At 42.1% G+C, this 27,580-nt stretch overlaps 3 protein-coding genes across 4 annotated transcripts; 2 read left to right on the forward strand and 1 right to left on the reverse strand.

Annotated features, from left to right (window-relative positions):
- Positions 1–9,290: 9,290 nt before the first annotated feature.
- LOC125900751 (cannabinoid receptor type 1B-like) lies at positions 9,291–13,136 on the forward strand. The gene is made up of 2 exons (XM_049595947.1): positions 9,291–10,138; positions 10,808–13,136. The coding sequence occupies exon 2, from the start codon at positions 10,884–10,886 to the stop codon at positions 12,312–12,314; it is 1,431 nt and encodes a 476-aa protein (XP_049451904.1). The 5' UTR covers positions 9,291–10,138; positions 10,808–10,883; the 3' UTR covers positions 12,315–13,136.
- A 1,427-nt stretch (positions 13,137–14,563) lies between these two features.
- Positions 14,564–17,563, forward strand: LOC125901356 (akirin-2-like). The gene is made up of 6 exons (XM_049597016.1): positions 14,564–14,738; positions 15,083–15,262; positions 15,451–15,594; positions 15,710–15,859; positions 16,687–16,758; positions 16,914–17,563. Exons 2-6 carry the CDS (start codon positions 15,085–15,087, stop codon positions 16,922–16,924), a joined length of 555 nt encoding a protein of 184 aa, XP_049452973.1. The 5' UTR covers positions 14,564–14,738; positions 15,083–15,084; the 3' UTR covers positions 16,925–17,563.
- Positions 17,564–17,957: 394 nt separating this feature from the next.
- On the reverse strand, positions 17,958–27,103 carry orc3 (origin recognition complex, subunit 3). 2 transcript variants are annotated; one of them, XM_049595896.1, is made up of 20 exons: positions 26,776–27,103; positions 26,586–26,637; positions 26,389–26,486; positions 25,342–25,480; positions 25,059–25,163; positions 24,771–24,934; positions 24,533–24,666; positions 24,280–24,439; positions 22,484–22,597; positions 22,206–22,339; positions 21,958–22,021; positions 21,743–21,859; positions 21,559–21,638; positions 20,398–20,531; positions 20,145–20,236; positions 19,937–20,034; positions 19,711–19,852; positions 19,444–19,560; positions 19,102–19,181; positions 17,958–18,167 (listed from the first exon to the last, which is right to left on the reverse strand). In XM_049595896.1, the coding sequence occupies exons 1-20, from the start codon at positions 26,797–26,799 to the stop codon at positions 18,062–18,064; spliced, it is 2,154 nt and encodes a 717-aa protein (XP_049451853.1). In that variant the 5' UTR covers positions 26,800–27,103; the 3' UTR covers positions 17,958–18,061. The 2 variants fall into 2 exon arrangements, with proteins under 2 accessions (XP_049451853.1, XP_049451851.1); XM_049595894.1 differs by having other exon boundaries at positions 20,145–20,239.
- Between the last annotated feature and the right edge of the window lie 477 nt (positions 27,104–27,580).

Below are 27,580 nucleotides of genomic sequence, written 5' to 3' on the forward strand. Positions count from 1 at the left end.
GATATCATGACCCTGAGATTTTATTCTATGTCCTGTGGCTCTGCTGCACTGCCCAGAAAGAAGGCTGTGTTGGAATAAAGTATTCATAGACTATTGGATCAAGGAGTTTTCTTATAATTGAGTGCACGATAAATCTAAATTTATCTGTTTGCCAGACATGCTTTTATCCACCAACGTGGGGAGACGTTAATAGAGAGTCCAAAGGAAAATGACAAATATTAAAAGGAGAGAAGACAAACTTTTATCAGCATCAGATGGAGCTTTTTTTTCCTTTCATGAGTCAATTTTGGTTTTGTTCTCTTAACGCTGATGAGTTCACACACAACCCACATCTGACCAACAGTCAAGACTAATGCTTCATGAGCAGCTGAAGGCAAAACACTTGCCAAGAAAGACCAGCGAAGTCAAGCTGCTCTTTACTGCTTACCACAAATGCATTTAGACTGATGGACGATACGAGACTTGAAATATTTTGCTTTCCCTGCAGTATGCAAGTGAGTGCATGATTGCAGCAGTGCAGAGGCATATTTTGCTCAGTTTTTTGTGACAAACCTTTACCTTGCATGTAAATTCCCTATATAAAAATAAATTTAAATAAATGCAAGTATGGACTTGAGTTACTTTAACTTTCTGCAATGACCAAGAAAGACAAGACACATATCTCCGACCAATTTGACACTCTTTGTTCTTTAATGATCTTTAATGTCAGCTTATTTATTCTCTTCATATTGTGATAAAGCTAAAAGCTGATGCACAAAGTATCTCTGTGATGAAAGCACCTCCTCTGGGGTGTGAGCGCGCTCTGAAATTGTTTGCTGGATGCATTTGCCAGTAATGGGTGAATAAATGTGATGGAGTGAGCAGAATGAGAATGGATGAGTGCTGCGGCAGGTATGAAATATTTTCAAGGACATGCTAGGTGGGAATCAAGCTCAAGCTGTGAATATGATGCAGAATATGAGCATTAGCTAACCACTGTACTGCAGTGTGCACTGCCACATAACTCAGCCTCAGTTACTCTTTCAAAATACACATATGCTCTGCAGCACGTTTTTCATTTTTGTACAATAAATCCTTAACTGTAATTTTTTTTGTGATAGTTTCACTGAGGCTGGATCAGCAGTGTTTCGTAATGCATCCATGTTCTCTTTCACATGGCTGTATCTCTCCATTTTAACAGGAGCCAATAATCATAGGTCTGCCTTTTTATTTATTCATTTTTTTTTTATTTTTATAGCCTATATAAAGCCTACCACAGTTGGTAATGTAGGTTAGTGTGGCAGGTAAAGCGTATACGAGGCACAGGTGCAACAGATGGCCTCATCATGCATGGGTGACAGAGAGGTCACACTTTTTTTTTTTTTTTACCTCTCACGCATTACACCAGAAAGCCAAGCCAATGGTTATATCATCACACAGGTTTGAATTATAATTTTAAATAAAATAGAATAAAATACAAAACACTATGGACACAAAATAGAGCTGTTTCATAAAAATCATGGAATTGTAAAACTATAAATCATAAAATCAAATATGATTTAAAGAGTTGCAGCAGTGTGAAGCGTAAATAGAAAGTAAAAGTGTAAAAAGAAAGAGTTTCAGACCTGCATCAGGAAGTCAGAGCTAGTTAAAGGCTAAAGTGAACAGATACATTTTTAGCTTTCTTTTTAAAAAATATTTAGCGAGCTAGTTTTCCTGATATCTGCAGGTAGTGTGTTCCATAACTTTGGGGCGTAAATGACAAAGGCTGCACCCCCAATTTTCGTCTGGCTGTTGTTGGGAACCTCCAGTAAACCAGCAGCAGATGATCGCAGTGTTCTTGGAGGCAAATAGTTAGCAATGTAGCTCGGTTTCCACTTTGTATACAGGGAGAAGGAGCTTAAGATGAATTCTTAGCTTGAATGTTGTGATGCTCCATTTTGATGTAGAGTAACTGGTAGTTTAGCTCACTACATTTTCCAAGTAGCTTGCCCAACACTGGTCGTTCTTCTGACTTTGGTGAGTTCATGAGCTTTAAGTTGTGATGCAGAAACAACATGGAAGCATTTTAAGGTGCTTTCACACCTGCCCTGTTTGGTTCAATTCAATGGAACTCAAGTTTGTTTGCCCCCTAAGTGCGGTTCATTTGGGCAGGTGTGGACACAGCAATCACACTCAGCTGTGCACCAAAACAACCGGACTTAACCCAGACCTTCTTGAAGAGGTGGCCAGTTACGAACAAACTCTGGTGCAGTTCGTTTGTGGTGAGAACGTGTTCCGACCTCGATCTGAACCAACTGCAGTCACATGACACATTGTTTGAGTTAAACATGAGCATGTTACAGTCCTGGAGGATTATTAATGTGCACCTCCTCCTGCACTGCCTTAATATGCACATTCAGCACATCCAATGCATCAAAACATTGTTTTCTAGTTGGAGCTGTGCCTCGTTTTCAAACTGTATGGTTTGACTAAAATGAACAATGACAGCAATATAGTCCACGATGAGCAGCGCTAAAATCAACCTGCGTAGTTGTCCCTCCATTGTGACATTAGAAAGTGTCACATTTATCTTGCAAGTGTACTCTTCTTCAACGCTTCGTTTACTTCCTGGATTTTCCCCACATGGAAATTCTGATCAATCAAGAGCAGCTTTCTCACACAAGGCATTTGATCTGGTCCACTTGTAAATGCTGCCGTGAGAACACAAACCAACTCTAGGCAATTATGCAACTTTGTAACAAGATGAGTCCCTGATTTGGACCAAAGCAAGACAACTCTAGGTCTGAAAGCAGCCTTAATGTCTCACCTTGAAGGACCTGATTGTCATGATCCTGGGTTTTCTGTTTGTGTTCCTTGTTTCATGTTGTTTAGCTCATATTTAATCTGCTTCCTGTTTTATTTTGTAGGTTCTCCCCTCATGTGTCATGTCTGATTTTACTTCCTGCCTTTGTGTGTTTTCCCGCCTGTTTTCTGCCACACCTGTTGTCTTGCCTGTTCCCTGACTCTTCCCTTCACACCTGTTCTGTATTAGTCTTGTCTGCTACACACTTGTTGTCAGCCAATCCCTGTTTCACTCCTTTTGCCCACGTCTTCCTTCTTTAGCTGTGTCTCATCTTTGTGATTAGTCTTTTGTGTATACGTACCTGTGTGTTTCCCTTTGTTCTTTGTCAGTCTGTCTGCGTATCTTCTGTGTCCCTGGTCTTCATGTCTTTTCCTGGTTGTTTTTTTTATTGTTTGGATTTTGTTTCTGCTCCCTGTTGGATTTTGAGTTGCCTGCCTTTTGGGAAAACCTTGAACAGCTACATTAAAGCTTGCCTTTTGTTGAAAACTGCAAACCTGTCTGTTTGATCTGCTCTTCTGAACTGAAACTGTAACACTGATGGTGTTTAAAGAACCAGTCGGCCCATCGCTAGTGGCCAGAAGGTCAGTTATTGCAGTTTTAAAGACTTTTTACACTGCTGCTGTTAAAAAACTGCAAACACTCAATGCTACTGCCAAAGTGAGACGTGTTTAAAAAGGTTAACAGCTAAAAATAAATTCAATTTCACAACTCTTCTTCCTCCTGACAGATACGGGCCATGTGATTACAGGTGACTGTTAGTCTCATGGCAGTCAGGTCCATTCGTGGTTCTTGTCAGTCTGTGCAGCTCTGCAGCTGGGTGTGGGGCAAATGAATTATTCTCTGGCTCTGAATCAGCCAATGGCGCTGAAAGCTGACTCCAGATCATGCTCTTGCTGTTCTGGGTTGCAGTTTCCTCTGGAGCCGCGGGGCTACTACTGTAGGTACTGAATCACTCTTCCTCCTCAAAACCACGAGAAACAACACCGAGAGAAACAGCTCATCTGAGCTGTGATTTGAAGCTCTGCTGCCTGAGTAATTCATCTGTGCCTGTAGCATTCATTTGCATAGTGTTTGCGCAAGTGAGCACTCACTGAACCACCTGCTAAATCTTTGTGATTACCACTGTGTTCTGGTGAGATAAAAAAGGTCTTTATGTGACTAAATGGTGCATGAAGGGGATTCTACCCACTGACCATTATGCTGTTAGTATGTCTGTTCTGCAGAAAGAAAAATAACCACTTTTGCGACACAAGTTTGTGCGTTGCAACTGATTAAACTGTTGAATTACATTGAAAACTTACATTTATTTACTGTCTGTTTGTACTGGTATTTTTTTGGTGTTCAGACAGTTGAGAGAAATTCGGTCACAGAAGGCATTAAGTCACAACTTTCTCATCCTCTCTGCTGTGCTGTCATCCCCTGCGAGGAAGATCTGTCCTGAAAATCTGATGCCGGAGAGAAACATGATGGGGAACTTCCGCACTTCACTTACTCCCTGTTTACTTCTCTGATGTTGTTTCCTGGGTTGGGGAGTCGTTTGAATTAATCAGTTTGGAAAAAAATGCATCAACGAACACCTTTGATTTGCCTAATGAAGCCAGGTTGACACATATAATTGTTTAATGAAGTGATTAATGAGGATGCAGACGGCTGATGATAGGTGATGACACATGAAACATGTACATGTGACACGACGTTGAATGCATTTATTATGTTTGGGTCTTTTTTTATTTGCTGAATGATTTGAATCGAACGCCGTTTCATTCTGCTGTGCCACCGTGGCTACAGCATGAAGTGTCTCCAGCTGGGGAGGAACACAATACAGAAGTGGCAGATTAGGAAACTGTTAAGAGCTGTCAGTGTTCAGCCACAACCTCCTCCCCTTCTCTATTTATGCATCTTTTCCTCCTCACCCTCCCGCCTGCCCACCCTCCCTCCCTCTTTCTCTCCCCACTCTCGCCCATTTTCCAACCCCTCCACACAAACACATCAGAGACAGACAGCCTGCTTTACAGTCTGCAACATACTGTGTGTGTAAAAGGCTCCTCTGATTTCACAAAATTTTCCCCTCAGAACTGTCTTGCGCAATAAAGAAAATCAGTAAAAATGTGCTTTAATTCACATGTTTCTGCATTTAAGTGTGTTGCTAGAATGTGTTGGAGGATCTGAGCCAGTGTGGACTTAAAGTACTGACTTCATAACGTAGGCAGCCACTAAAATAACAATTGACTGTAAATGGAGAAGGATCAATATGAAATGAGACGCATAATGGTGCTTTTCGTGAGGAATCCTGCGAAAAATCAATCACTGTAAATCACTGGCAATATCCACCACCAAAGACAGATGGACGTGAAACAATAGCAGCAGCAGCCTCCCATAACTGCACGGCCCACATGGTGGAAGAGGATTTAGAAAAATTGAACTTCTACAAATCGCTCTTACAGTCGTGTTGAAGCCTTTTGTCATCGCAGACAGCTTTGTCTTTGAAAATCCCTCCCTCGCTCGCTGATGCTTTGGTGAGAATGACACTGAAATATTGATGATAATTATTATGATGGATGTGGATTGCAGTACCCTCCCCCTTGCTTCGAGAGATAATAGATGCTGCTTTCAAGCCAAAACCACATTAAAACTTTATCCTGATGAAAAGGAAAACACCATGAGCAATGGAACACAAGCCGCTTTACATATATTTAAATTAATTATAGCCGAATTCCACAATCAGCAGTCATTAACAAGATGTTTCACTTACACTGACTGTGTAAACTATCTTCATATTGGATATACTGTTCTGCCACAAGTGATCAATAGCTGCTTGAATCTGCTTCAAGCGCAGCATAACAAGTGTTCAGTAATTAGTTGGATGACTCCTCAGCCTCTTCTGTTCTGCCAAAACTGGAAGCACTGGCATCATGTGCACAGTCTTTCATTGTTTTCCCATGATGTTGCATCGCCAAATGTCATGTATTTTCCACAACAAGATACATGTAATTTGGGAGATAGCTCTGCTGGGAGTGCATAGTGGAAATAATTGCGCAGCTGCGCAGGACAGGAAAAGGACTCTTAATAGTGTGTGCATGTGACCCCCAACTGCAGTAAATAAATAGATAAATAGTGGAGGATATTCAGAATGGACTTTCAGTAGCACTGTGGCTGTAAAGGACATTAAAATGACACTGTATGGTGTCCTTTTTTAATTTTACTATCAGCATGAGATTACAGTAACATTCATACTACAACAGCAGTAGTGGAAGAAACATTCACATCTTTTACTGTGTAAAAGAAAAAAAATTAAAGGTCCAGTGTGCAGGATTTAGGGGGTCTATTGGCAGAAAAGACCTGGAGCTAAGAATCATTGTGTTTTTGTTACCTTAAAATAGGGCATTTACACTCACCAGCCACTTAATTAGGTACACCTGTTCAACTGCTTGTTAACACCAATTACGTGGCAGCAACTCAGTGCATTTAGGCATGAAGACATGATGAAGACAACCTGCTGAAGTTCAAGCCAAGCATCAGAATGGGGAAAAAAGGTGATTTAAGTGACTTTGAACGTGACATGGTTGTTGGTGCCAGGCGGGCTGGTCTGAGTATTTCACAACCTGCTGATCTACTAGGATTTTCACACACAACTATCTCTAGGGTTTACAGAGGATGGTCCGAAAAAGAGAAAATATCCAGTGAGCAGCAGTTCTCTGGGTGAAAATGTCTTGTTGATGCCAGAGGTCAGAGGAGAATGACCAGACTGGTTCAAGATGATAGAAAGGCAACAGTAACTCAAATAATGACGGGTTACAACGAAGGTCTGCAGAAGACCATCCCTGAACCAACAACACGTCCAACCTTGAAGCAGATGGGCTACAGCAGCAGAAGACCACACCAGGTGCCACTCCTGTCAGCTAACAACAGGAAACTGAGGCTACAGTTCACACAGGCTCACCAAAACTGGACAACAGAAGATTGGAAAAACATTGCCTGGTCTGATGAGTCTGGATTTCTGCTGCCACATTCAGATGGTAGGGTCAGAATTTGGTGTGTACATCTTGCCTTGTATCAGCGGTTCAGGCTGCTGGTGGTGGTGTAATGGTGTGGGGGATATTTTCTTGGCACACTTTGGGCCCCTTAGTACCAACTGAGCATGGTTTAAACACCACAGCCTACCTGAGTATTGTTGCTGACCGTGTCCATCCCTTTATGACCACAGTGTACCCATCTTCTGATGGCTACTTCCAGCAGGATAACGCACCATGTCACAAAGCTCAAATCATCTCAAACTGGTTTCTTGAACATGACAGTGGGTTCACTGTACTCCACTGGCTTCCACAGTCACCAGATCTCGGTCCAATAGAGCAGCTTTGGGATGTGGTGGAACAGGAGATTCACATCATGGATGTGCAGCCAACAAATCTGCAGCAACTGTGTGATGCTATCATGTCAATATGGACCAAAATCTCTGAGGAATATTTCCAGCACCTTGTTGAACTTATGCCATGAAGAATTAAGGTAGTTCTGACGGCAAAAGGGGTCCAACCTGGTACTAGTAAGGTGTACCTTATACAGTGGCCAATGAGTGTATATCTACATATGGAGCAGGTCCTCTTCCACAGAGTTCATCATGTTGTTTATACAGTAGCCCAGAACGGACAAACTAAACACTGGCTCTAGCTAGGGCCATTTGCGTTTTTGCATTGGCCACTAGTTCTCATACACCAGGGGTCAGCAACCTTTACTATCAAAAAGCTATTGACTTCAAGACGAGGGGACCAGGTGTGCTTAAATGCTAACTCATTTTATGGGTTTTAGGACCCATTCCTGCAGCACTCTATGACATGTCACATAAATATAGTGGAGCAGTATAAAGTAGCATAAAATGAAAATACTCAAGTTAAATGAAAGTACCTCAAAATTATACCTTAATGCCTGGTGTGTATGATTCCAGCAGTAAGGTTGCAGAACCGAAATTTCTCGTGTGCCAAGCATATAGGAGAATTACGGTAGCCAACCGAACTCAGTCTCACTCTGAAAATGTCGACTACCGGCGCTGTCCTTTCACATCAGCATGATACACAGCCGTATCAAAATGTGGCAGGACAACAATGTAAGTTAAGGGGGCAAGAGTCTGAGTAGGGTGAGAGGGGTGGTGGATGGGTCCAGCAACCATCACCTTTCACCTGAGAGGCTGGTGTTCACTTTCCATATGATCGTAAAGCCAAACCCTGTTACTTCTTTCTAAACCCTACCTCATGCTTTTGTTGCCTAAACCCAACCCTGTGCATGTGTTGGCTAAACCTAACCATGGGTGTTTGTTGTTGAAGGGGGAAAAAAAAGTCAATTCGTGGTGTTGTACCGACGTAGTATGTGTATTTTGAAAGAAACTGTATGCAAACTGTAAATTTCCTGTGAAAACTGAAGTGAAAACAGACAATGCATGTGACAGGCAGAACAACCAAAACACCCAGGGTACCTTGCACGTCATATGTCCATGTGGAGCGTCCATGACTAAGCGTCGATATGTGACAAGATTGGAGTGAGAATCTGTTGGGCCGACATTCAAACACAAATGTCCTTACCTAGAGCAAGTGTTTGGTTTGTCCGATCTGGGCTACTGTAGAAACAACATGGTGCACGCTGTGGAAGAGGACCCACTCTGTATGCTCATTCTGAAGCAACAAAAACACAATGATTCTTATTTTTAGGTGATAATAAGCTAATGAAAACATAGTTATGAATATTATACTCCATTTCTGCCAATATATCCCCCTAAATCCTACACACTGGACCTTTAAGTACACACTTGATTAAATGTCCTTAATTGGGTTCCACCATTGTCCATAATGGGATTGATGTTTTGCTGTATTATTTGTGTCATATATTTGAATTTATTGCAGTATTATCATCTTAATTTCTTGTTTCACAGCCCTTGAGTCTTTGAACAGAAAATCCCACTCACTGCTCTTGCTCAGCTACACAATTTATTAGTAACACTAACGCTACTAGACCTTCATCAAGAGTGTCTTCGTCAATGGAACACTCTTGACCAAGGTCCAGTAGGACTGAAATGTTAGTGGTACTAATAAATTGTGAAGCTGAGCAAGATCAGTGAGTGAGGTTTTCTGCTCAAAGACTCAAATAGCCTATTCTAACGCACCTGCATCTGAGACAGATGGATGTGTGAATACCATTCCTCAAACTTGTTTTACAGCCCATAAAATACTTACCATTGTATTATCATAGTGACATTGTCATTTTTATTTCTGTTTGTGACTCCAGCTGTAAAACAAGATTAAAAACAAATGCTCTCCATCTGCGGTTGATGCTGACAGAAAGTTTATTTGTATCTTTGTCACTGGCGTTTGGTAAGTTTGTTCACAAGAGATCTGACGGAGAGTTAAACTGTATTTCTTCGTCTGTCACTTTTTCAGAACATCTCACCAAAGGACTGCAGTTGAAAAGGAACCAGCTGGCTAACACTGGCACACTTACAGGAATGTTGACTCATGTGTGATGTCCTTCTCGATGAAAAGATGCGATGAAACTGACGTCTGATTGACCCAAAACATTAATAATGTGACTGTGTGGGATAACATACTGTACATCTCTTTGACTGAGGATGACAAAATGGGTATATATTTCATCATGCATTGCCTGTTTAACATATAAATGTAAAAGGTGTCCTTATTTACTGTGAAAATATTGACTTATGTGGCAAATAGAAGGGTTAGCACTTGAATACGTTGCTGCACACTGACAGAAGACATGCAAAAAAAGGCATTTAAAGAGGCAAAAATGAATATAGCAGCTATGATTATTATAATGACTGTTATTGTGATTATAATTGGGACACTGAACGATAAAAACACACGGGTTAGAGGCTGGTTTTCATGTCCTGCCTGCAGCAGCTGTTTTGCTCTTGTATAAATAGGTGTGGATGATGCTCAGAGATAAACTTCCTCCTGCGCTCAAACACCTCAGACCACGTGACCAGCAGGCGCACAAAAAGGAGCCTTAACGCCGCCCGCTCCTACAAACACACACACGCACACGCATACACACTCACTCACACACTCTGTCTCCACCGGCTGCCTGCCCGGCTTTACTGTATTTGACATTGACAGTATCTGGGGAGTCAACACACGACAATTCCCCCGGCGCATCATCCAAACAACAACTGGCTTCCAGTTCTTTGTGGAGTTGCTGCAACTGTTGGAGAAGAAAGTGAAGACAGCAGACTGGTTTACTCCCAGTTTAGTTAGATTCGTATTTTTTTTTTTGCGTTATGGATCGGGACAAGATGTTTGTGCTCAGAAAATCAAGGTACGTTTTCTTTATTATTATTCATTTCTGTGTTAGTTAAATAATTTACGCGTGCGTAATTTGTTCTTATTGCTCATTATGTTTGCGCAGCTTTGATCCAGATTTTCTTTTAATATATTTCCCTCGCAGCGGGTCATGTCATGTTTAATTGGCAACACTGTTCCTGCTCTTTAAGGAACATCTTATTCCAAAACCTTCATGCAAACTTAACTGTACATAATTAATATCATCATTACTGGCATCAAAACGTAAATGGATCATTGGACAGATCTGTGCACTCTTTATCTTGTTTCCCTCCCTTGATGCCTAATTAATCCAATGATTATTGAGGAAAAAAAAACAAGCTTAATGCCTAATGACCTGCTTTAATTAATAAGAAAGCCTGTCTGTCCTACATACTTAATGCCATGATTTCCCCCGAGGCTGCACAGGTTTGTCATCAACTGTTCAGTTTCCCACTATTGTCTGGGATGCATCTGCTCTGGAGTCAGCTGGCCGATGCACAAATTCCCCCAATATCTCCCAGCAACAAATTCATGTTCTGCTGTGTTAACCATTCATGTTTCTGCATGTATTTAAATATTTTAAGAGACAAATGCAATAGATATTTTTTTTATTAAATAACTGCATTCTTTATGTTAAAAAAAAATCTTCTTTTTTTCTTCGTAGGTGTCTTTTTGCATGGATTTAATGCGGTTACATCACACCCCTCTCCACTGAGCATCTCCACAACCACAAACCAGCCATGAAGTTGGCTCTGCACAGGATAGCAGGCACCACGATGAGCACACTAACGACAGGTGTCCAGTATCTCGGCTCCAACGACGCCAGCTACGATGACCCCTCCATTGACTCGACTCTAATCAAGAACCAATTCCACTTCGAGAAGCCGCACTCTGCCTCCATTAGCAACTCCCTCCCCGGACTCGTCCCTGGAAATAAGGAGGTCATTTATGGTGGCCTCTCACCCATTTTCCCCACCAATGTTTCAGACTTTCTGCTGAGTAATGGCACCTCTGTGGAGAGCGGAGGGGCGCCGCAGTGTGGGGAGGACTTTGTGGACAACATGGAGTGTTTTATGATCCTCACTCCTGCTCAGCAGCTCGCAGTTGCCATCTTGGCGCTCACCCTGGGTACATTTACAGTGCTGGAGAACCTCATGGTGCTGTGTGTGATCCTACACTCCCAGACGCTTCGATCTCGGCCTTCCTATCACTTCATAGGCAGCCTGGCTGTGGCCGATCTGATAGGCAGCATCATTTTTGTCTACAGCTTTCTGGATTTCCATGTCCTCCACAGGAAGGACAGCCCTAATGTTTTCCTATTCAAGCTGGCAGGGGTCATCGCCTCCTTCACCGCCTCTGTGGGCAGTCTGTTTCTCACCGCAATCGACCGCTACATCTCCATCCACAGGCCCATGGCGTACAAAAGCATCGTCACAAAGACGAAAGCGGTCATTGCCTTCAGTTTGATGTGGACCATCTCTATTGTCTTCTCGCTGTTGCCGCTGCTGGGGTGGAACTGCAAGCGTCTCAACTCTGTCTGCTCGGACATTTTTCCTCTAATCGACCAGAAGTACCTGATGTTCTGGATTGGGATGACAAGCATCCTGGTCCTGTTCATCATCTACGCCTACATGTTCATTCTCTGGAAGTCTCACAACCATGCTGTCCGGATGCTGAGCCGCAGCTCCCAGAGGAGTGTGATCGTTTACACAGCAGAGGGGACCAAAGTGCAGACGGTGAGGCCCGAGCAGGCCCGCATGGACCTCCGCCTGGCCAAAACCCTGGTTCTGATCCTAGTGGCCCTCATCATCTGCTGGGGCCCGCTTCTAGCCATCATGGTTTACGACCTCTTTGGGAAGGTGAACGACTTCATCAAGACTGTATTTGCGTTTTGCAGCATGCTCACCCTGCTCAACTCCACGGTGAACCCTGTGATCTACGCCATGAGGAGCAAAGACCTGCGCAGGGCCTTCCTCAATATCTGCCATATGTGCTGGGGAGCATCGCAGTCTCCGGACAACAGCGCTGAGGCTGACTGGCTCAGGAGGAGTGTGAGAGCCGCAGCAGGCAGGGCGGGGAGAAACGGTGCCAGCTGTGGAAAGACTCGAATAAAAGTAGCCCAGGTTACCGTTTCTGGAGTGACTGAGAGTTCTACTGCCGAGCCGGTCTAAAAAACAAGCTCTGGTACAACTGTGAAGTTATTGTAGAATAGCCCCTCCTAGTGCACTGCTCTGTTACTGTGAAGTGTGCCAAAAAATGACTTAGACCCACAACTGAATAACAAGATTTTGTTACTTTCAAGCTGAAATCTGTAACATTTATATATTATTATAGCCAGCTGTATGATGGAGAATGCCAAAACTGTTCATTATATCTTTACTCTCTCACTGAGAAATGGTTTGTCAGGTTGCACATGTCTGATCGACTAAATTTAATTCAGTACAAACCTGACACTCTGCTCTGTCACCTTTGCTGTGGTTCGAATGTGCATAACGTTACAGATTTCAGCTTCAAGGTAGAAAACTACGACGTTCCCTTTTGTTCCTTCTGTTTTCACATCACATCATAGCAATATTGTGGCAGTAATGCGAGGTGAAACTGTGTCTACCTTCATGCAACATGTCAGTTTTGAACGACAGCACACTGCTTGTAAGTAAAAACTCAGCAACCCATCAGTGATTTGAACTCAGCTATTGTTGATCTTGTAAGACCATGATATTGTGAACTTTGGCACTATAATGTAATTTGACTTTATTTATTGTATATTTTTTTAAACTTGTACTTTGCAAAGCAAAATGGTGAGTCATTCTTTGAAACATGAACAGCTTTTTGATCAAATCAAAACTTTAGTCTGTAGTGATTTGGGAATGTTACATAGCTGCTTATTACACATGTGCTTATGGAACAGTTAGAGCATTTTGTGAGAAGCTACACTTTGGTATTTCTGTGACGCATCCATTGTGCCATGGTGTCTCATAATGGTGTGTGTAAGCAAGGACATGAGTTCAATAAATATATGAAATTTGTCTATTTTTATCATAATTTCGTCAACATACCTGGTGTCTTTTTTTCCTGAATAAAACAATGGAATCTCAGCAAACCATCACATCAGCACCCGCGGCTTATAGTGTGTGTGGTGAGATTAGGTTAAACTTAACTGTCATTGCACAGAGTACAATACTGAGACATGTGTTTTTGCATTTGCATATGTATAGTGGTAAGCAGATATAAATACACTATGATAGGTATTAATAGTATGGACAGTATGCAGACGTGGAGCAGTTACAGGCAAAATATACAGTGCACGTTTTAGTACAAGTAATGACAATTACTTGTGACCCCCTGAAGCAATGTCTACTTGTCATAGGTGTATTACTGAACAGGCCTATGGGGCCCAAATGCAAATGGCACCCCTAAGAAAGCGCATTTGTGTGAAGTCACTGTGAATAACTTTTCATTTCTTGTCAGAGGGCTCAGTCGTCATGTCAATGTCAGAGCCCCAGAAGTCCTAAGAAAAGAAAAACTGAAGGAATAGCCTAACATTCACTTTGAAGATGTCATAAAAAGGAAACTTTTATGATACAGTTTAAATTAGTGTTTTTATCCCCACAGTTTTCCTACAGGACTTGACATGTGCTGAACTGGCCTCTAAGCAATATGGGATATTCAACTCTGTGGGGATAAAAACAACAGCATGTTGTATCTGCCTGAGGTGGGACCTTATATGCATCGAGGCCAAGGGGTCCACTGTGTCACAATTCACCTATGCTACTTGTAACCCCTCCTCACAGGCTATTGTCTTAATTCAGATATGAATAATGAGCAGTTTGAGCAGAGAAAGACTTTTAAATTTTTAACTTGAGGACTTTAGGGCCTTACTAGATGAAAATATTTCTTACAACATTAAAACATAAGTTGAGAAAGGTTAGGGGGAAAAAATACAAATAAATTTTTAAGTATTCCTGCATCCTGTGACCCTTAGACTTTTTGGGGGGCCACTGCTCCATAAAGCGAAGTTAATTGTTGAAGTGTGAGTAAAGTAAAGTCAGATTTGTGTTTTTCAACACATTATACATGTTAGAAAATGTGAAAAGTAAACTAAATAGTACTGAACTGTGGAGTTGGACTGGTCAGGTCTGTGGGGTTTTTTTATGTAACACTGCCCTCCTGTGTAGATAAGAGGGATAATCTATTTATTGTCCGTTATTTTCCATGGATTGGTCATACTGAGGAATTGAGTTGTGGTTCATTAAAAAGCAGAAAGGGGCTATAATGTGAATAAATTAAATTGGAAAAAAATCGGATGATATTTGCTGTTTTAGGGCGTTATCATCCTTTTATTTCTCATCCTTTGCCGTGTTTCACTACACGACCCAGAATGCATTGTGGCGCAGTTCGCACGTGACGTCACGAGCCGGAGAAGCCGACAGCCCCATATCAAAAACAAGCAGCTAAGTTGCGTTAGCTAGCTCCCTGTCTAACAGCAGACAGTTGGCCCGCAGCCGGCTGGTCGTCACTTCAACTTTTGGGAAGCAACTTTCAGAGCAACACGAGTTGTTGACCGCAGTTGGACAAACCGACACCCACCTCAACAGGTAAGAAACAGTTTTATTGAAACGTGCACGCGAGCGCACTGTTCTGCCAACGGCAGCCAAAGCTAACGTTAGCTTTGTTTTCTTTTTGATTATTGGCTAGCAAGCACGGCTAGCGTTAGCTTGCTAGCAAATATTTAAAGCCTCAGCTGCGCAGTATGCTTAGCGTGTATCCCTCACCGCAGGAAGCTGGTTTTAGCAGAACAAGTCACACTGTAATGAGCAAGTCGTGTTGAAGAATGCTGTGGTTAGCTGTTGTCTGAAATAACTGAAGTTATCGCTTCATTATTGTCTTGTTTCGGCATTTTTGCACCCCCCCCCCCTCCTTTTCCTTTAACTAACTGAAGTCATGGCGTGTGGAGCCACCCTGAAGAGGACCATGGATTTCGATCCGCTGATGAGCCCTACTTCCCCTAAAAGACGAAGATGCATCCCCGTGTCCCCATCGTCCTCATCCTCATCCCCTAGGAAGTATCTTAGCATGGAGCCCTCGCCATTTGGGGAGTCGTCGTCAAGGCTTAGTGCAGGTAATGTTGGCCAAGTTGGCCTGCTTGGTGACCAGCCAGGGGCTTGGGAGGCATTAGCAACACCTTGAACCACACTGTGATAAACAGGAAAACAAATGTGCTTATCAGTGTGGGGTCCTGACATGGCAGCAGTTTTATCTTCACCAACAAACCTCTCACTGTTTTTTTACTTTCTTTTGTCCCCCCAGAACAAATCCTCAACAGCATTAAGCAGGAGTACAAACGCATTCAAAAGAGGAAGCATCTAGATGGAGGCTACCAACAGTCAGAGTGCTGCTATTCTCCAGAGTCCCCATCCCAGTCGTCTACTATGAATGTTTCCAGCATGCCAGGTTGGTTGAGTAACACACTGCCTACAGGAGAGGCTGCTCCAGAATTACCCTGACAGGCACCCAGAAATACCACACGCGCCTCGATTCTTAGGTTTTTCTTTTTTGATTTGTGCAGGAACGTCCTCTGGAGGCGTTTCTCCCACTAGAAAAGAACAGCCATTATTCACCCTCAGACAAGTTGGAATGATCTGTGAACGCCTGCTGACAGAAAGGGAAGAGAAGGTGCGGGAGGAGTATGAGGAGACTATGACTTCAAAACTGGCAGGTTGGTACACATTGAGCAAGTTGTTGTGACTCAGAGGAACACAAATCAACCTGAACCTGAAGGTATCCAGTTGTAAATCATGGCATTTGAGAAGCAGATCGTGTTGATGATTGAATGTAGGTCAAAGTTAATGCACTTATCTTTCCAGCACTAATATAGTTGTTTTATTTTGACTGCCAATAATGAGTTGCATACTGAATTCCTTAGCTTCCCTAAGTTCCCAAGGTACCAGAGCCCAAAAATTATGCCCTGAAGTGTCTGAGCAGCTGTCAAAAGGAAAGTTATGATATTAAATGTGTTTATAAAATGAGCAAAGCAACCAAATCCTCAAAATTGTGACACTGTAGCAGCATGTGCTTGGTATGTTTTACTTCACAAAGCAAGATTGACTCATTTCTGACCACAGTAAATATGATCAGTGACTAAAAGTGATCGATACCACAGGCGTAGATTTCGGGAGGGATGCAAGGGTCACGTTTCTGTCAGTATTTAGAACATGTGCATTTGTCTTCCCACCCTAATAAAAAATTAAAGTAGCAGAGGACTTGTATTTTGACAAAATTGTAGACATTTTCACCGTAAATTGATGCAGAAAAGTTACAAATTTGTGCATAAAAATTCCCCAGATTCCTGTGAGAGAACCCCAAACCCCCAGTTTCATGTGTCCCTCCTTCCCAGTGTCGAAATGAAACCTACACCCTTGATCTGCGCCATAGCCAAAAGTCTGTGGGAAATGATAACATACGAGACAAGTTCCAATAATGCACACAAGGCTTCACATTTAGCTGTACAGTACTAATCCTGATTTCCTGTCCTGTACATTTCAGAACAATACGACACCTTTGTGAAGTTCACACACGATCAGCTAATGCGACGATTCGGAGAGCAACCTGCAAGCTGTGAGTTCCTTCATCTCATCTTAAATTATTTCCACATTCCTGTCTCAAACGCTGGATGCGAGAAAGTCTCGGATCTTGGCCCGAGCTCCGCCTTTTGAAGTTTAAAGTAACAAGTCTGGTTTCTGTATTTTGTTTCATCTCTCCCTCTTCTCCAGATGTTTCCTGAGTGTGGCCCAGAAATCTTTGCAAGACGGCCTTCTCTTGCTGCAAGCTATCATGTGATATCTCAAGTAAGGAGAAGACGACGAAAACTAAAAAAGCTCATCATTGTAAGAGATTCAGTTTAGCAAGTTTAAATGAAACTTTTCTTACTGTGCCATATTTCTGTCTTTGGGCAAAAGGTTTATATGAAGCTGTTGTCGGTTGTTACCACTCTGTTGTAAGCAACTAGGTGCTTCCTTATGTAAATGAATGGACCCTATCTCTACCAGTGGCCTATGTTCCTCCTGCTGTACGTGTATCTACAGTTATCTCACTTTTGTAATGATTCCCAGCATTCCAGGCTTTGTCACTTGTTTTCTGTTTGTTACATGTAAATAAGATAAAGCAGCGCAAGAGTTTTACTTAAGGTTTGCTGGTCAATCTGAGAGGAAGTGGAAGAAACGCAGCAGAACAGAGAGGATGTGTTTGCAGTTTGTCCTCTGTTCATTGCTTTTTAAAATTGAGCATAAAGTGGGCAAGTTTTTTTTTTTTTGTTCTCCCTACCAGTGTTTTATTTATTTTGATTTTTGTTTTGCTGGTATCACTTTGAAACCAATGTACTTATTGGACAAAAACAATAAAAAGTCTTTTAAAGAGTTGAGAATTGTTGTGCTGTATGTTGGACTTTTCTGTGGCTATATAAAACGAAGAAATCCTTCTCATAAAGATGTCAGAATCAGGCTTTTTCCTAACGATCTTACTCAGTAAATGACAACTCCTGCACAGCGTGTCCACCCCTGTAATCTTTATTCATAGCCTTTATGAAAAAGAACTCCTTTCTTTTAATTAACTACGCTATGCTTTGGGCCTAGCAATATCAGCTCTATGATACCAAGTTAAGTTTCAACACTCTTAGCACTAAGTTTCTTGGAACACCCAGTACCTGGTGATAGAGCGGCACAATGCGTTTTGCTTAGTGCACAACTATGAATACAAAATAAACATGCACAGCACCATGATTATCAGAAACTACTCCCATATATTTTATTAGAGGGAAATATACAAAATGTAAATCCATTACGAGTACGAGTAATTGAGGTTTGACAGCAGCCACAGATAAGGTATATGCAAAAAGGTGCGTGTGGCTTCTCTGAGTGTTTGGTCAGCAGCCTCCCCAGGTGAGTCGAGCCACGTGGTCAGTCTTCTGCTTGGTGGACTTTATGAAGCCCAAAAATTCGAGCTCAGACACAGCTCGGATGAAACGAGCACTAGAGAACACGCTAAGGATCAACATTTCTCCATTAGGGTTATTCTTGTTTCACTGTCATTCACACTGATCAGCCGCAACATTAAAACCACTGAGAGGTGAAGTGAGTAACATCGATCGTGTGGTTACAATGCCGGAAAACCATTGGTGCTGGCGTTCATGTGGATGCCACCTGACAAACACTGATCCAGACAAAGTACACCCCTTCATAGCGACGACTCCCTAGTGGCAGTGGCACCCCAGCAGGACAATGCGCCATGCCACACTGCAGAAACTGTTCAGGAATGGTCTGAGGAATGTGACAAAGAGCTCAAGGCTTCGACCAGGCCTCCAAGTTCCCCATATCCCAATCCGATCGAGCATCTATGGGACGTGCCAGTACCCCAGAGGTCCTGTGTCCGTGCCCATGTGTCTGGGTGTCAAGCACCAGGGCGCTGGTGGTGGATCTTCTGAGTCCTGTGGGCTGCGAGGTGGAATGCCAGTACATCCCATGAATGCTCGATCTAATTGGAATCTGGGGAATTTGGAGGCCGGGTTGACACCTTGAGCTCTGTCATATTCCTCAGGGCCATTCTTGAGCAGTTTTTGCAGTGTGGTATGGTGCATTATCCTGCTGGAGGGGCCACTGTCATCAGGGAGGCCGATGGGTGGGTGGTGAATGTCAAGTGGCATTCACATGAATGCCACGACCTAAGGTTTCCAAACAGAACACTGCACTGTAACGAGATGTTCAGTGTTATTCACTTTACCTGTGGTTTTAATGTTATGACCAACCACCTCGTCTATCATGAACCACCATCATAAGAACTAACTGTGTTACATGTCCTTAAAAAATTAAGATAGTGCTCTCTCAATCAAATCATCACAACATTAAGCGAGTATGAAAATGGTGGGATAGTGTGATGGGGAAAAACATGTTTGCAGATAAAGGATACTGTTTGACTTCATCCACTTTCCCGTAATTGTCAGAATCTGGGTTGTTCCCCTCAGCCGCAGAGACAACAGTGGCATAGGCCTAAAAACACATAAACACAGGTTTCATGTCAGTATCAGGTCCATTCTGGGCTGATATTTGATTTTCAGATCAATAATGTGACACATTGATCCGATCTGGAGAGGAAAAACAAACTTCCAACCATCAAACTTTGCAGGGCAAAGGTGCTGTTATCGTAGAGAGTTAAAATCGCACGCTGTGTAAACATCATCTTGTTTTCCCTTAAAGAAACAGGCTGGTGTAGTTGCATTACACTATCAAATTATTAAATATATATACTCACTTCCAGCCAGTCGTAGAGGTTAATCAGCCTGCCGCACTCAAGATGGAGTTTGTATGCAATGCAGATATCAGGAGCAGCGTTAGAGACGGTCCCATCCTCCGTCTTTAGGCTTTCGTTCTGGAAGAGGAGTCAAACAGGGAAGAGGCTCCAGTCAAGTTCATATTTATCCAGATGACTTAAATCAAATTCCATAATTTTCCATACTGCGTGGGAGCCCTGCAAGACAGTTACACACTTGATAAGAAGAAGAAGAAGAGGCACATGTACCTGGAGATAATAGTAGGGACTGTTAAGTGCAGCCTGGATGGAGGTGCGAGGTGTTGCGTTGAGGTGGCGTCTCACAGTGGCAGAGGAGGTGTAGTAGCAAACTTCATACAGTGTCTGAGACTCTGGGGGAGACAGGTGACTCCTGGGTGGGAGAGAGGTATCAGTCAAAGAAGAGTTTCTATAATGTTTATGTAATTAATTGCATAAGAAAGGGAATGTGTCTCACTTCACTAAGCTGTCGATAAACTCGAGAGCTTCGTTTCGTAGAGCCTCGAACGGACTCAGCTTCTTGGACCTCCGAGTCTCGTTCATCTCCAGCAGAGTCTAGATTAAATGAAAATAGTCTGAGGATTCATGGTTCAAACACATCAGCAAGGGGGAGTCTATTCACAGAAATGCTGTAAAGATTTAATTCTTCACAAAACTATAAAAACCTTCTGCAGCTGGAACAGGTCGGTTTTCTTTTGAAGATGTTTCACTGGAGAGGTGAGACTCTCTTCCACGCTGGGGGGAGGTTCAGCAGTTACTGCTGTTGAGAACAAGATGAAAGAATGTCAAGGGGTGTTGCATATTTAATACCTACAATTATAATTATTTGACAAAGGGGTGAACACACAGTTAAGGAAAGTAAGCAGCTCTAAACAGAATAATATCGTGTGTGTGCTCTCGTTCATTTTATCCACTCACTGTCCAACTGCTTAAATTTGGCGAGCATATCCTCCAGCTGGACAAGAGCGCTCTTCATTTTCTTTGCTTTGGCAGCCTGCAAAATCTCCACACACTTCTGTAGCAAAGCGATGAGCTCGTCTTTAGCCAGCATCCTGCAGGGAAACACAGGAGCTTTACAGCTGAGCATGGTGACTTCAGACTGGGTTGTTTTTTGACTAACATGTGGTTTGCTCACTATGATAAGCTAGTGTCAAACAACAATACAAACAATGCTGCCTTACTGTATCATAAAGGCTATCTGGCCACCAGGAGGAGCAGTAATCATCAAAATACCCTTGAATATGCTGCCATCTAGTGGTGATATCTGTCCATAAGGTTGGCTGGGAGGGAAGTAAGACATGTTTATGACAAGACATCAAAACTAGAGGACTTTAGGAGCGTCTTCGAACACATTTGTTGGTCTCACTTGTTAACAGGTTTATTTTTGTGTCATGCACACCCAAGTTCCCAACTCACAGGGGTTTACCTGACACCCAAAGCACAGTAGCAGTGGTCGCTGCATAATTACAGCTTATTTAACAGCTCGGTCTTAAAGAAAATAGTCTGCTTTCTCTCCCGAGCTTGGCAAATAAAATCTGCCATAAAATGTTCCCTCCCTGGCGCACAACTTTTTTTATAGTCATCCAGCCAAAAGAGATCAACATAAATGGATGTCATTTTACTAAAAAAAAAAAAAAGACATCCCTTATGTCCTTGCAGACAGGACAGTAAACAAAAAACAGACCGCTTTCCCAGTTTCACCTAGCTCACACTCTAAAAAGTCCGTCCTCCTCTGGAGAGGCATTAAACTTGCCGCTCTCCTGGGCTGATGGTTATGTTCCTGAGCTTAACCGCACACAGGGAGCTCTGTCTTTTGTTTAAATTACACTTCACATAAAGTTCCACACTGCAGCTCTTCTTTATGGGATGATAAGTTCTTAATTAAGGTTTCTACCATATATCAACAGACCATTCCCTCCATACATGACAACATTCTGCTCCTTATCACCTGAATATCATCAAGTAACCTGTCCTGGAAAATGAGTGACAAACTGTTTGCTGAGAAAATGAGTGACGAATCACTGACCATGCGGAATATCCCAATTAAATATCTCTTTACGGTCAGACATCCAGACTTACTTCACGAGTTTCATGGCTGACTGGTAATCCTCGTTCTCCCATACGTTCTTCTCAAGACATATTAAATGGAGCTCTCGTATCTGTCACACACAAGTAATTCAGTGTTAAAACAAACCAGGAACAAAAAACTGACACCATTAATTCAACAGTTATTTTGCACAATTACACAGCAGCACTTTCTTGCCTGTTTTCCGAGGGGGTAACGAGGTAACGATGATGTCAGAGTGTGGAGACATCTCAGGACAGGATAATAGCACTTGTGGTATTTGTGAAGGTCTTTTATCAGCCTCTGACACACCTCCTAATAAGAAAAGAAACCTGAAGCATGAGATTCTGTCTGAGTATGTGCACTCATTGCTGTCTACTGCCTCAGGTGAAGAGATAAAACACAGAATGTACCTTTAAATGAGCGTCATCTGTGAACAGATTCACTTGTTCCTGAGCTTCTTGCTTCTCTGCATACCTACAAAACATATCAAAACAAAAAAAACACAGGTTAGACGTGATTTAAAGGCTTAGTGTCACGTTTGAAAAGGTGAATCAAACCCTACAGGAAGCTGCTAAACCACATTAAATAACATACAAGTCACCTGTGTGTTCACTGCTTGAGTTATTGCACGTGTAAAAAAAACCTAAACTGTGCGTACCTTTTGAACGACAGCAGATGCCTGATCCTCTCCAAGTCGAGGTGACTGAGCTGCATCACATTAAGCTGAGCCTCCTTCTTCTTACAGCACAGTACGCTGAGAGGCTGACTGTGAAAGTGCTCCAGCAGGGCCAGCTGCACCGAGACAAAGCACAAAGTTTGTTAACTATAATGTGCACATCGGAATTAAACCTACAGACAAAACAGACGACCGGTGCAAACAGAGGATAACACTGATAAGACACATACTGGATAAAGTATTTAGAAGCTACTCTGTACCTGGATGCCTTTGATGAAGTTCCTCACTGAGAAGTCGTGGTAGAGGAAGATGCTGATCAGCACCTGCATCACTTTACCGTTAAGCTTGAAAGGGAACTGAGATGTCAGGATCAACTGGAAACAAAGACAACACAAAAAAAATGCAATGAACCCCCTGATTTCATTTAAAAGCCGACACAACAAGAATTTCACTAAAAAGAAATGTGCAATATAGCGATGGATTAAAGTTTATGATGTTGGTGTCATGTTATTGTGTCTATCGCTTGTATATGCCCAAGTGGCTAAATCTCTCCCTCACATGTTTAAAGACTTACTGAAAAATGTAAGCATCCGTGATCAATAATACAGTTGAGAATTCAGTTTGACATATTCTTTAAAGCGTGTATTGTTCTTAATTTGGCTGCTGAACACAGATCTAAACACTGAAAGAATCTTAATACTGCAGATGCTTTATGAAGTAAAAATAAAAGTAAAAAACCTGCACAAGTAGGGAGTTCTCTTTCAAAAATTAGACATAAGAAAATTCAGGTGAAACTGTTTTACTTGTTATAATGTCTTCATGACTGTAAAAGTTATGCAATGATTTAAATAAAGGAATACTTAACCCCCCAAATTAGATTTTTATATACTTTATTAATCCCCCTGAGGGGAAATTAAATTTTTTCACTCTTTTGTCATTAACACACATGCACAAACAGGACCTATACATGGACAAAGTGGAGAGATGTCAGAGTGAGGGGGGCTGCCCTTGGTCAGGCGCCACGAGTGGTTGGGGGTTCGGTGCCTTGCTCAAGGGCACCTCGGCAGTGAACAGGCAACCCTCCAGTTCCCAACCCAAGTCCCTATGGACTGAGCTACTGCTGCCCAAATTATCATTAGTCCATCCATTATCATTGAATTCATGATCATAACTTAATCCAAAAACTCAACCATTCTTCATGAATTGAAGTCACAGCCCACATTTAACAACACTATATCAAAACGTCAGTGTATAAACTTTTACACAACTCGTGCAGTATAATTCAAGTCCATGAACTCCATGAACAAAATCAGTAACTTTACCTTGCCAAGCATGGGGGCTGCTGGTCTACCGCTGCCTCGATTGGTAGTTTGTTTGTGTTATTGTGTGACTGGTGAATCCAAACTAACCATTTAAAACAGTGAAGTCACACAATAATACAAACCAGCTAACTGATCGAGGCAGCTGTAGACCAGTAGCTCCTGTGTTCAGTTGCTGTTTTTGTCAGTGTAGTCTGGCTTTAAAGAGAGCATCGCTAAGTTTCACTTTCAGATCAGCTCCCTGTCAGAAAGGTCTGTCTGTTTGGGAAGTACTGAGCATAATGCACGACAGATGGTTATATTAGTTTTGCTGTTTTGCGGCAATATTTTTGCAAGCGCACCATTGCTGTGGCACCACCCAGAACGGTTGTGATTGGTTGACAGAAATACAAGCAGTCGGGGCGTTTTTTTCTCCAATCTTAAAGTGAGAGTCGGCCCAGTCAGACCTTCCTTTTCTTGAGAAAGGTCTGGTGAGTGAGACTATGCTGTTGTTAATCGCCAAGCCCATTTAATTCAATTCATCATGAATTTTCTCAGGTTTTTGGATTCTTCATTCACTGGAGGCACGCTGGAAAAGTTTTATCCTAAAGTCAATATAACTAACTGATATACAAATGGTCATTTGAGGGGTGAAGTATTCATTTAGGAATAAAACTTTTGTGATCTAAAAGTTAACACAAAGTTCTGGAAGCTCCTAACATGATATGACTGCTCTGTGTCTGAGAGTGACAAAATACCTTGTCTATGACTGTGGCCAGGTGCTGTGTACAGGAGAGGGACTGGAAGAGCTCTATACACAGCAGGGAGGACACAGAGTGGGGCAGCATGTGTTGGATGGTGCTGGGTGATGTGGCGATACCAAAGATGAACATCAGCGGAAGACGTTCGATGTACCGGCTGTGGAGGGGAGAACATGTACATGGAGATGCTGTTGTTACAGCTTAACAAGGTGATAGATGAACTTCTTCCTTCTCCAAAGTTTGTAATTACCTGCAGATGAGTATGAAGTCCTGAAGAACTCGTGGGTTGAAAGCCTCCAAATCTTTGAAAATAATCACAACAGGAGGCTGCGGAAGATCATCTCCATCAGAGGAGCTACGCTTTTTTCCAGGAGTACCAGATTTCTGAAATACAGTCAGAAACTCCTTCAGGTGATCAAACTCTTTTTATGCACCAAACTGCAAATCTACAATAATGTACACTAGCTATGCTTCATGGTCCAGCCCACCTTTGTTTTGGTATTGTACCAATCACAGAGTGTACTGAGGGAGCAGTGCACACTCTTGTGAAGCTGAGCACTGGTCAGCTCAGCCTCCTCCTCTTCCTCATCGTCCACACTCACAACAGTGTCCATTAACCTCTCCAGGACCCTCTTCATCAAATGCTTCAGTGCTGAAATGATGAAGCAAACAATATAAAGACTGCAAAATAATAATTAAGCTGCTTCTATTACTACTCTAAGATAAGAAGATGTGTTTCTTCAAAATCAAAGACAACATGATCCTGAGTCCCTCACCTCCGCACTCTTTGGCCTGTACAGAGGCCACATGAGGAGTGACAGACTGCTGAAGCAGCTCAGACAGACTCTGAAAGGTCATGTCATGATCTGGGACGTTCACACCTGCGGAGAATATCAAAGAAGAAGAAAAAATGTGTGACACTAAGTTAGACTGGGCGTCAAGAAACCCTCAAAAGTGATGGAGTGCGGGAATTATTCTTTTCCGTTATATTCTAAATTGTCTGTTGTTTGGATAATCAGCCAGCTCATGTCATATGTGACCGCCTCGTCAACAACATACCGAGCACAAGCGCCGCAGTGGGAATCTCACTCGCCCTCATCTGTGATGCCCAGTCACTGTGTAGGCGAGTGGAAGAGCACTTCCTCGTGAAGTTGAGCAAGCTGTCCAAGATGTTCCTGTTGAGCTCATCCTGCAAAACCTTACAGGCAGCAGAAAAAAAAACTTGTTTAAGGTCTGATGTGCAGGATTTAGTGGCATTTTGCGGTGAGGCTGCAGAACTGAACCTGTGTAACAAGCGTGTAAGAGAACAACAGTGGCCAACGCAAAACCGCTTATTGACTCATCTAGAGTCAGTGTTTGACTTGTTAGTTCTGGGCTACTGTGGCGTACTCTGTGGAAGAGGTCCCACTCTGTATGTTGATATAAACTCCTAATTTTAAGGTAACAAAACCACAGTGATTCTTAGTTCCAGTTGTTTATTCACAAACAAAAACATAGTTATGAATATGATATTCCGTTATTGTCAATAGATGCCCCCAAACCCTACACAGTGAACCTTTAAATATTTCAGTTTTGATAAGGTATTCAAATACGTAAATTAATATTTTAAGGCCATGTTTAACATCTCCTTTAGAAGGTTTTATTCCAAAATTATGCACTGCTAAGGTTGCATCTCTCACGATGTTACTAGATTGGAGTCACAAAATGAACAAATCGCACTTTAGTTTTTGCACAACAATGTTCGGGCATGGAAATAGCTTTGAAACAGCTTTATACTTTATTACACACTTGTAGCTATTAAAAACAAACCCACTGTCCCCATATGAGGACACCATTTAGTTCAAAGACTACTTTCTGTTCAAAGACAAGGCTTAGTTTTTCAAGCATATCAGATCCTACTAATCCAAAATAGCTAGAAGAAAAATGCATATCAGCCAAAAACTGGGGTCTCAGGAGGATATGTGCTATGCTGCTGAGACACAACTAATGGGTTTTGCAAAGCTGCAAAACATTTGCCATCAGTGAAATGTTTCTAATGTATAAAACTGTACCAAATCATGGCAACACCATGTGAAACAAAATGCTGTTCAGGTTGAATATTCTTACCTCTGTGTTTGTTTTGATTTTGTCCCACAGATCCTGACAAAGCTTGAATCGCAGGTCACTGTTGTCAGCAGCTTCACAGCCATGGCTAAAATGATCCTCTGTAGAGAAATGACACACAGGGGAGTGTTAAGGTTAGGACACCTGACAGCTGACAGCTCCAGTGAGGATACTCCCCTATAAACATGAGCAAAACTCACCTAAACTGAGCGTCTTCTTCTTCTTAGCACTTGGCTTGAACACAAAGCAGCCCTGAAATATCAACAGTAACAGTAGCAGTTAACATTAACTATGAACAAAAACAAAGAAACTTAATGTGGCCATGCTGTGCCAACTGCCAAGCTAGTTTCATGAGGTTTATCGTAACATAATATTAAAATATGACGTTACCTTGGACACAGATGAAGTAGACATCTTAGCTTTAGCTACACACAACGACAGTTTTATATTTCGGATAGTTCAGTCGCTAACTTTGGCTGCTGTCTGGATAAAAGTAAAATATTTCTTTAAAATACCGGTTATGCCTTATTTAACAAACTAGCTACTACTTCCCGCCAATGTGACGTTTACGGAAACGGTTGTGTTCAGCTAACAAAAGGTTACGCGCCTGTTCATAGCTGTGACAGGTTTGATGTCATCGAGCATGATAAAAACTGTCATAATAACCACAATTAAAACAACAAATGCGACTTCTAAGTTTTTACCCTCACTTAAACTTAATGACGTTATTCCTCTCCCTAGGTATAAAGGCGCAGGACTTTTTGCAACATTGCTGATCTTGAACACCCCCAACCCTTCACAGCATCCCTGTTGTCCCTGCCTCTCCGCAGCTCCAGGTCAACTTCCTGTTGCTGTGTTCATGTAAAGATGATGCTACTTATACTGTTATTATGATAAATATACAATACTAGTAATTTAAGTAATAGTATTAAGGTTTTGTTTTTTAATATAACTATTAGTTCACTTTTCAAATGTAATAGGTCGGGGACTGTTCGTTACCTCGAGGGTGGTACAAAATGGAGGTTTTTCAAATAACCTTAAGCACTGAGGAGGGACACACGTTTTTTGGCTAAAGGGAGGGGCATACAAATGTAAATGGTTGTGTTAATGTTACCACTGATTTTTAAAGAAAAGTTACCTGCTGAGGCATGTTTTCTTTAAAAAAAAAAAAAATCCCAAATTACATCATTTATCA

This window comes from Epinephelus fuscoguttatus, linkage group LG14, assembly GCF_011397635.1.
Source record: "Epinephelus fuscoguttatus linkage group LG14, E.fuscoguttatus.final_Chr_v1".
Classification (NCBI taxonomy): Eukaryota; Metazoa; Chordata; class Actinopteri; order Perciformes; family Serranidae; genus Epinephelus; species Epinephelus fuscoguttatus.

Coding starts and splice junctions, on each gene's coding strand:
- LOC125900751 (XM_049595947.1), top strand. CDS start 10,884: ATGAAGTTGGCTCTGCACAGGATAGCAGGCACCACGATGAGCACACTA.
- LOC125901356 (XM_049597016.1), top strand. CDS start 15,085: ATGGCGTGTGGAGCCACCCTGAAGAGGACCATGGATTTCGATCCGCTG. Junction 15,263..15,450: donor GTCGTCAAGGCTTAGTGCAG/GTAATGTTGGCC, acceptor TTGTCCCCCCAG/AACAAATCCTCAACAGCATT. Junction 15,595..15,709: donor GAATGTTTCCAGCATGCCAG/GTTGGTTGAGTA, acceptor TGATTTGTGCAG/GAACGTCCTCTGGAGGCGTT.
- orc3 (XM_049595894.1), bottom strand. CDS start 26,799: ATGTCTACTTCATCTGTGTCCAAG. Junction 24,440..24,532: donor GACTTCATACTCATCTGCAG/GTAATTACAAAC, acceptor TCCCCTCCACAG/CCGGTACATCGAACGTCTTC. Junction 21,639..21,742: donor GTTACCCCCTCGGAAAACAG/GCAAGAAAGTGC, acceptor TGTGTGTGACAG/ATACGAGAGCTCCATTTAAT.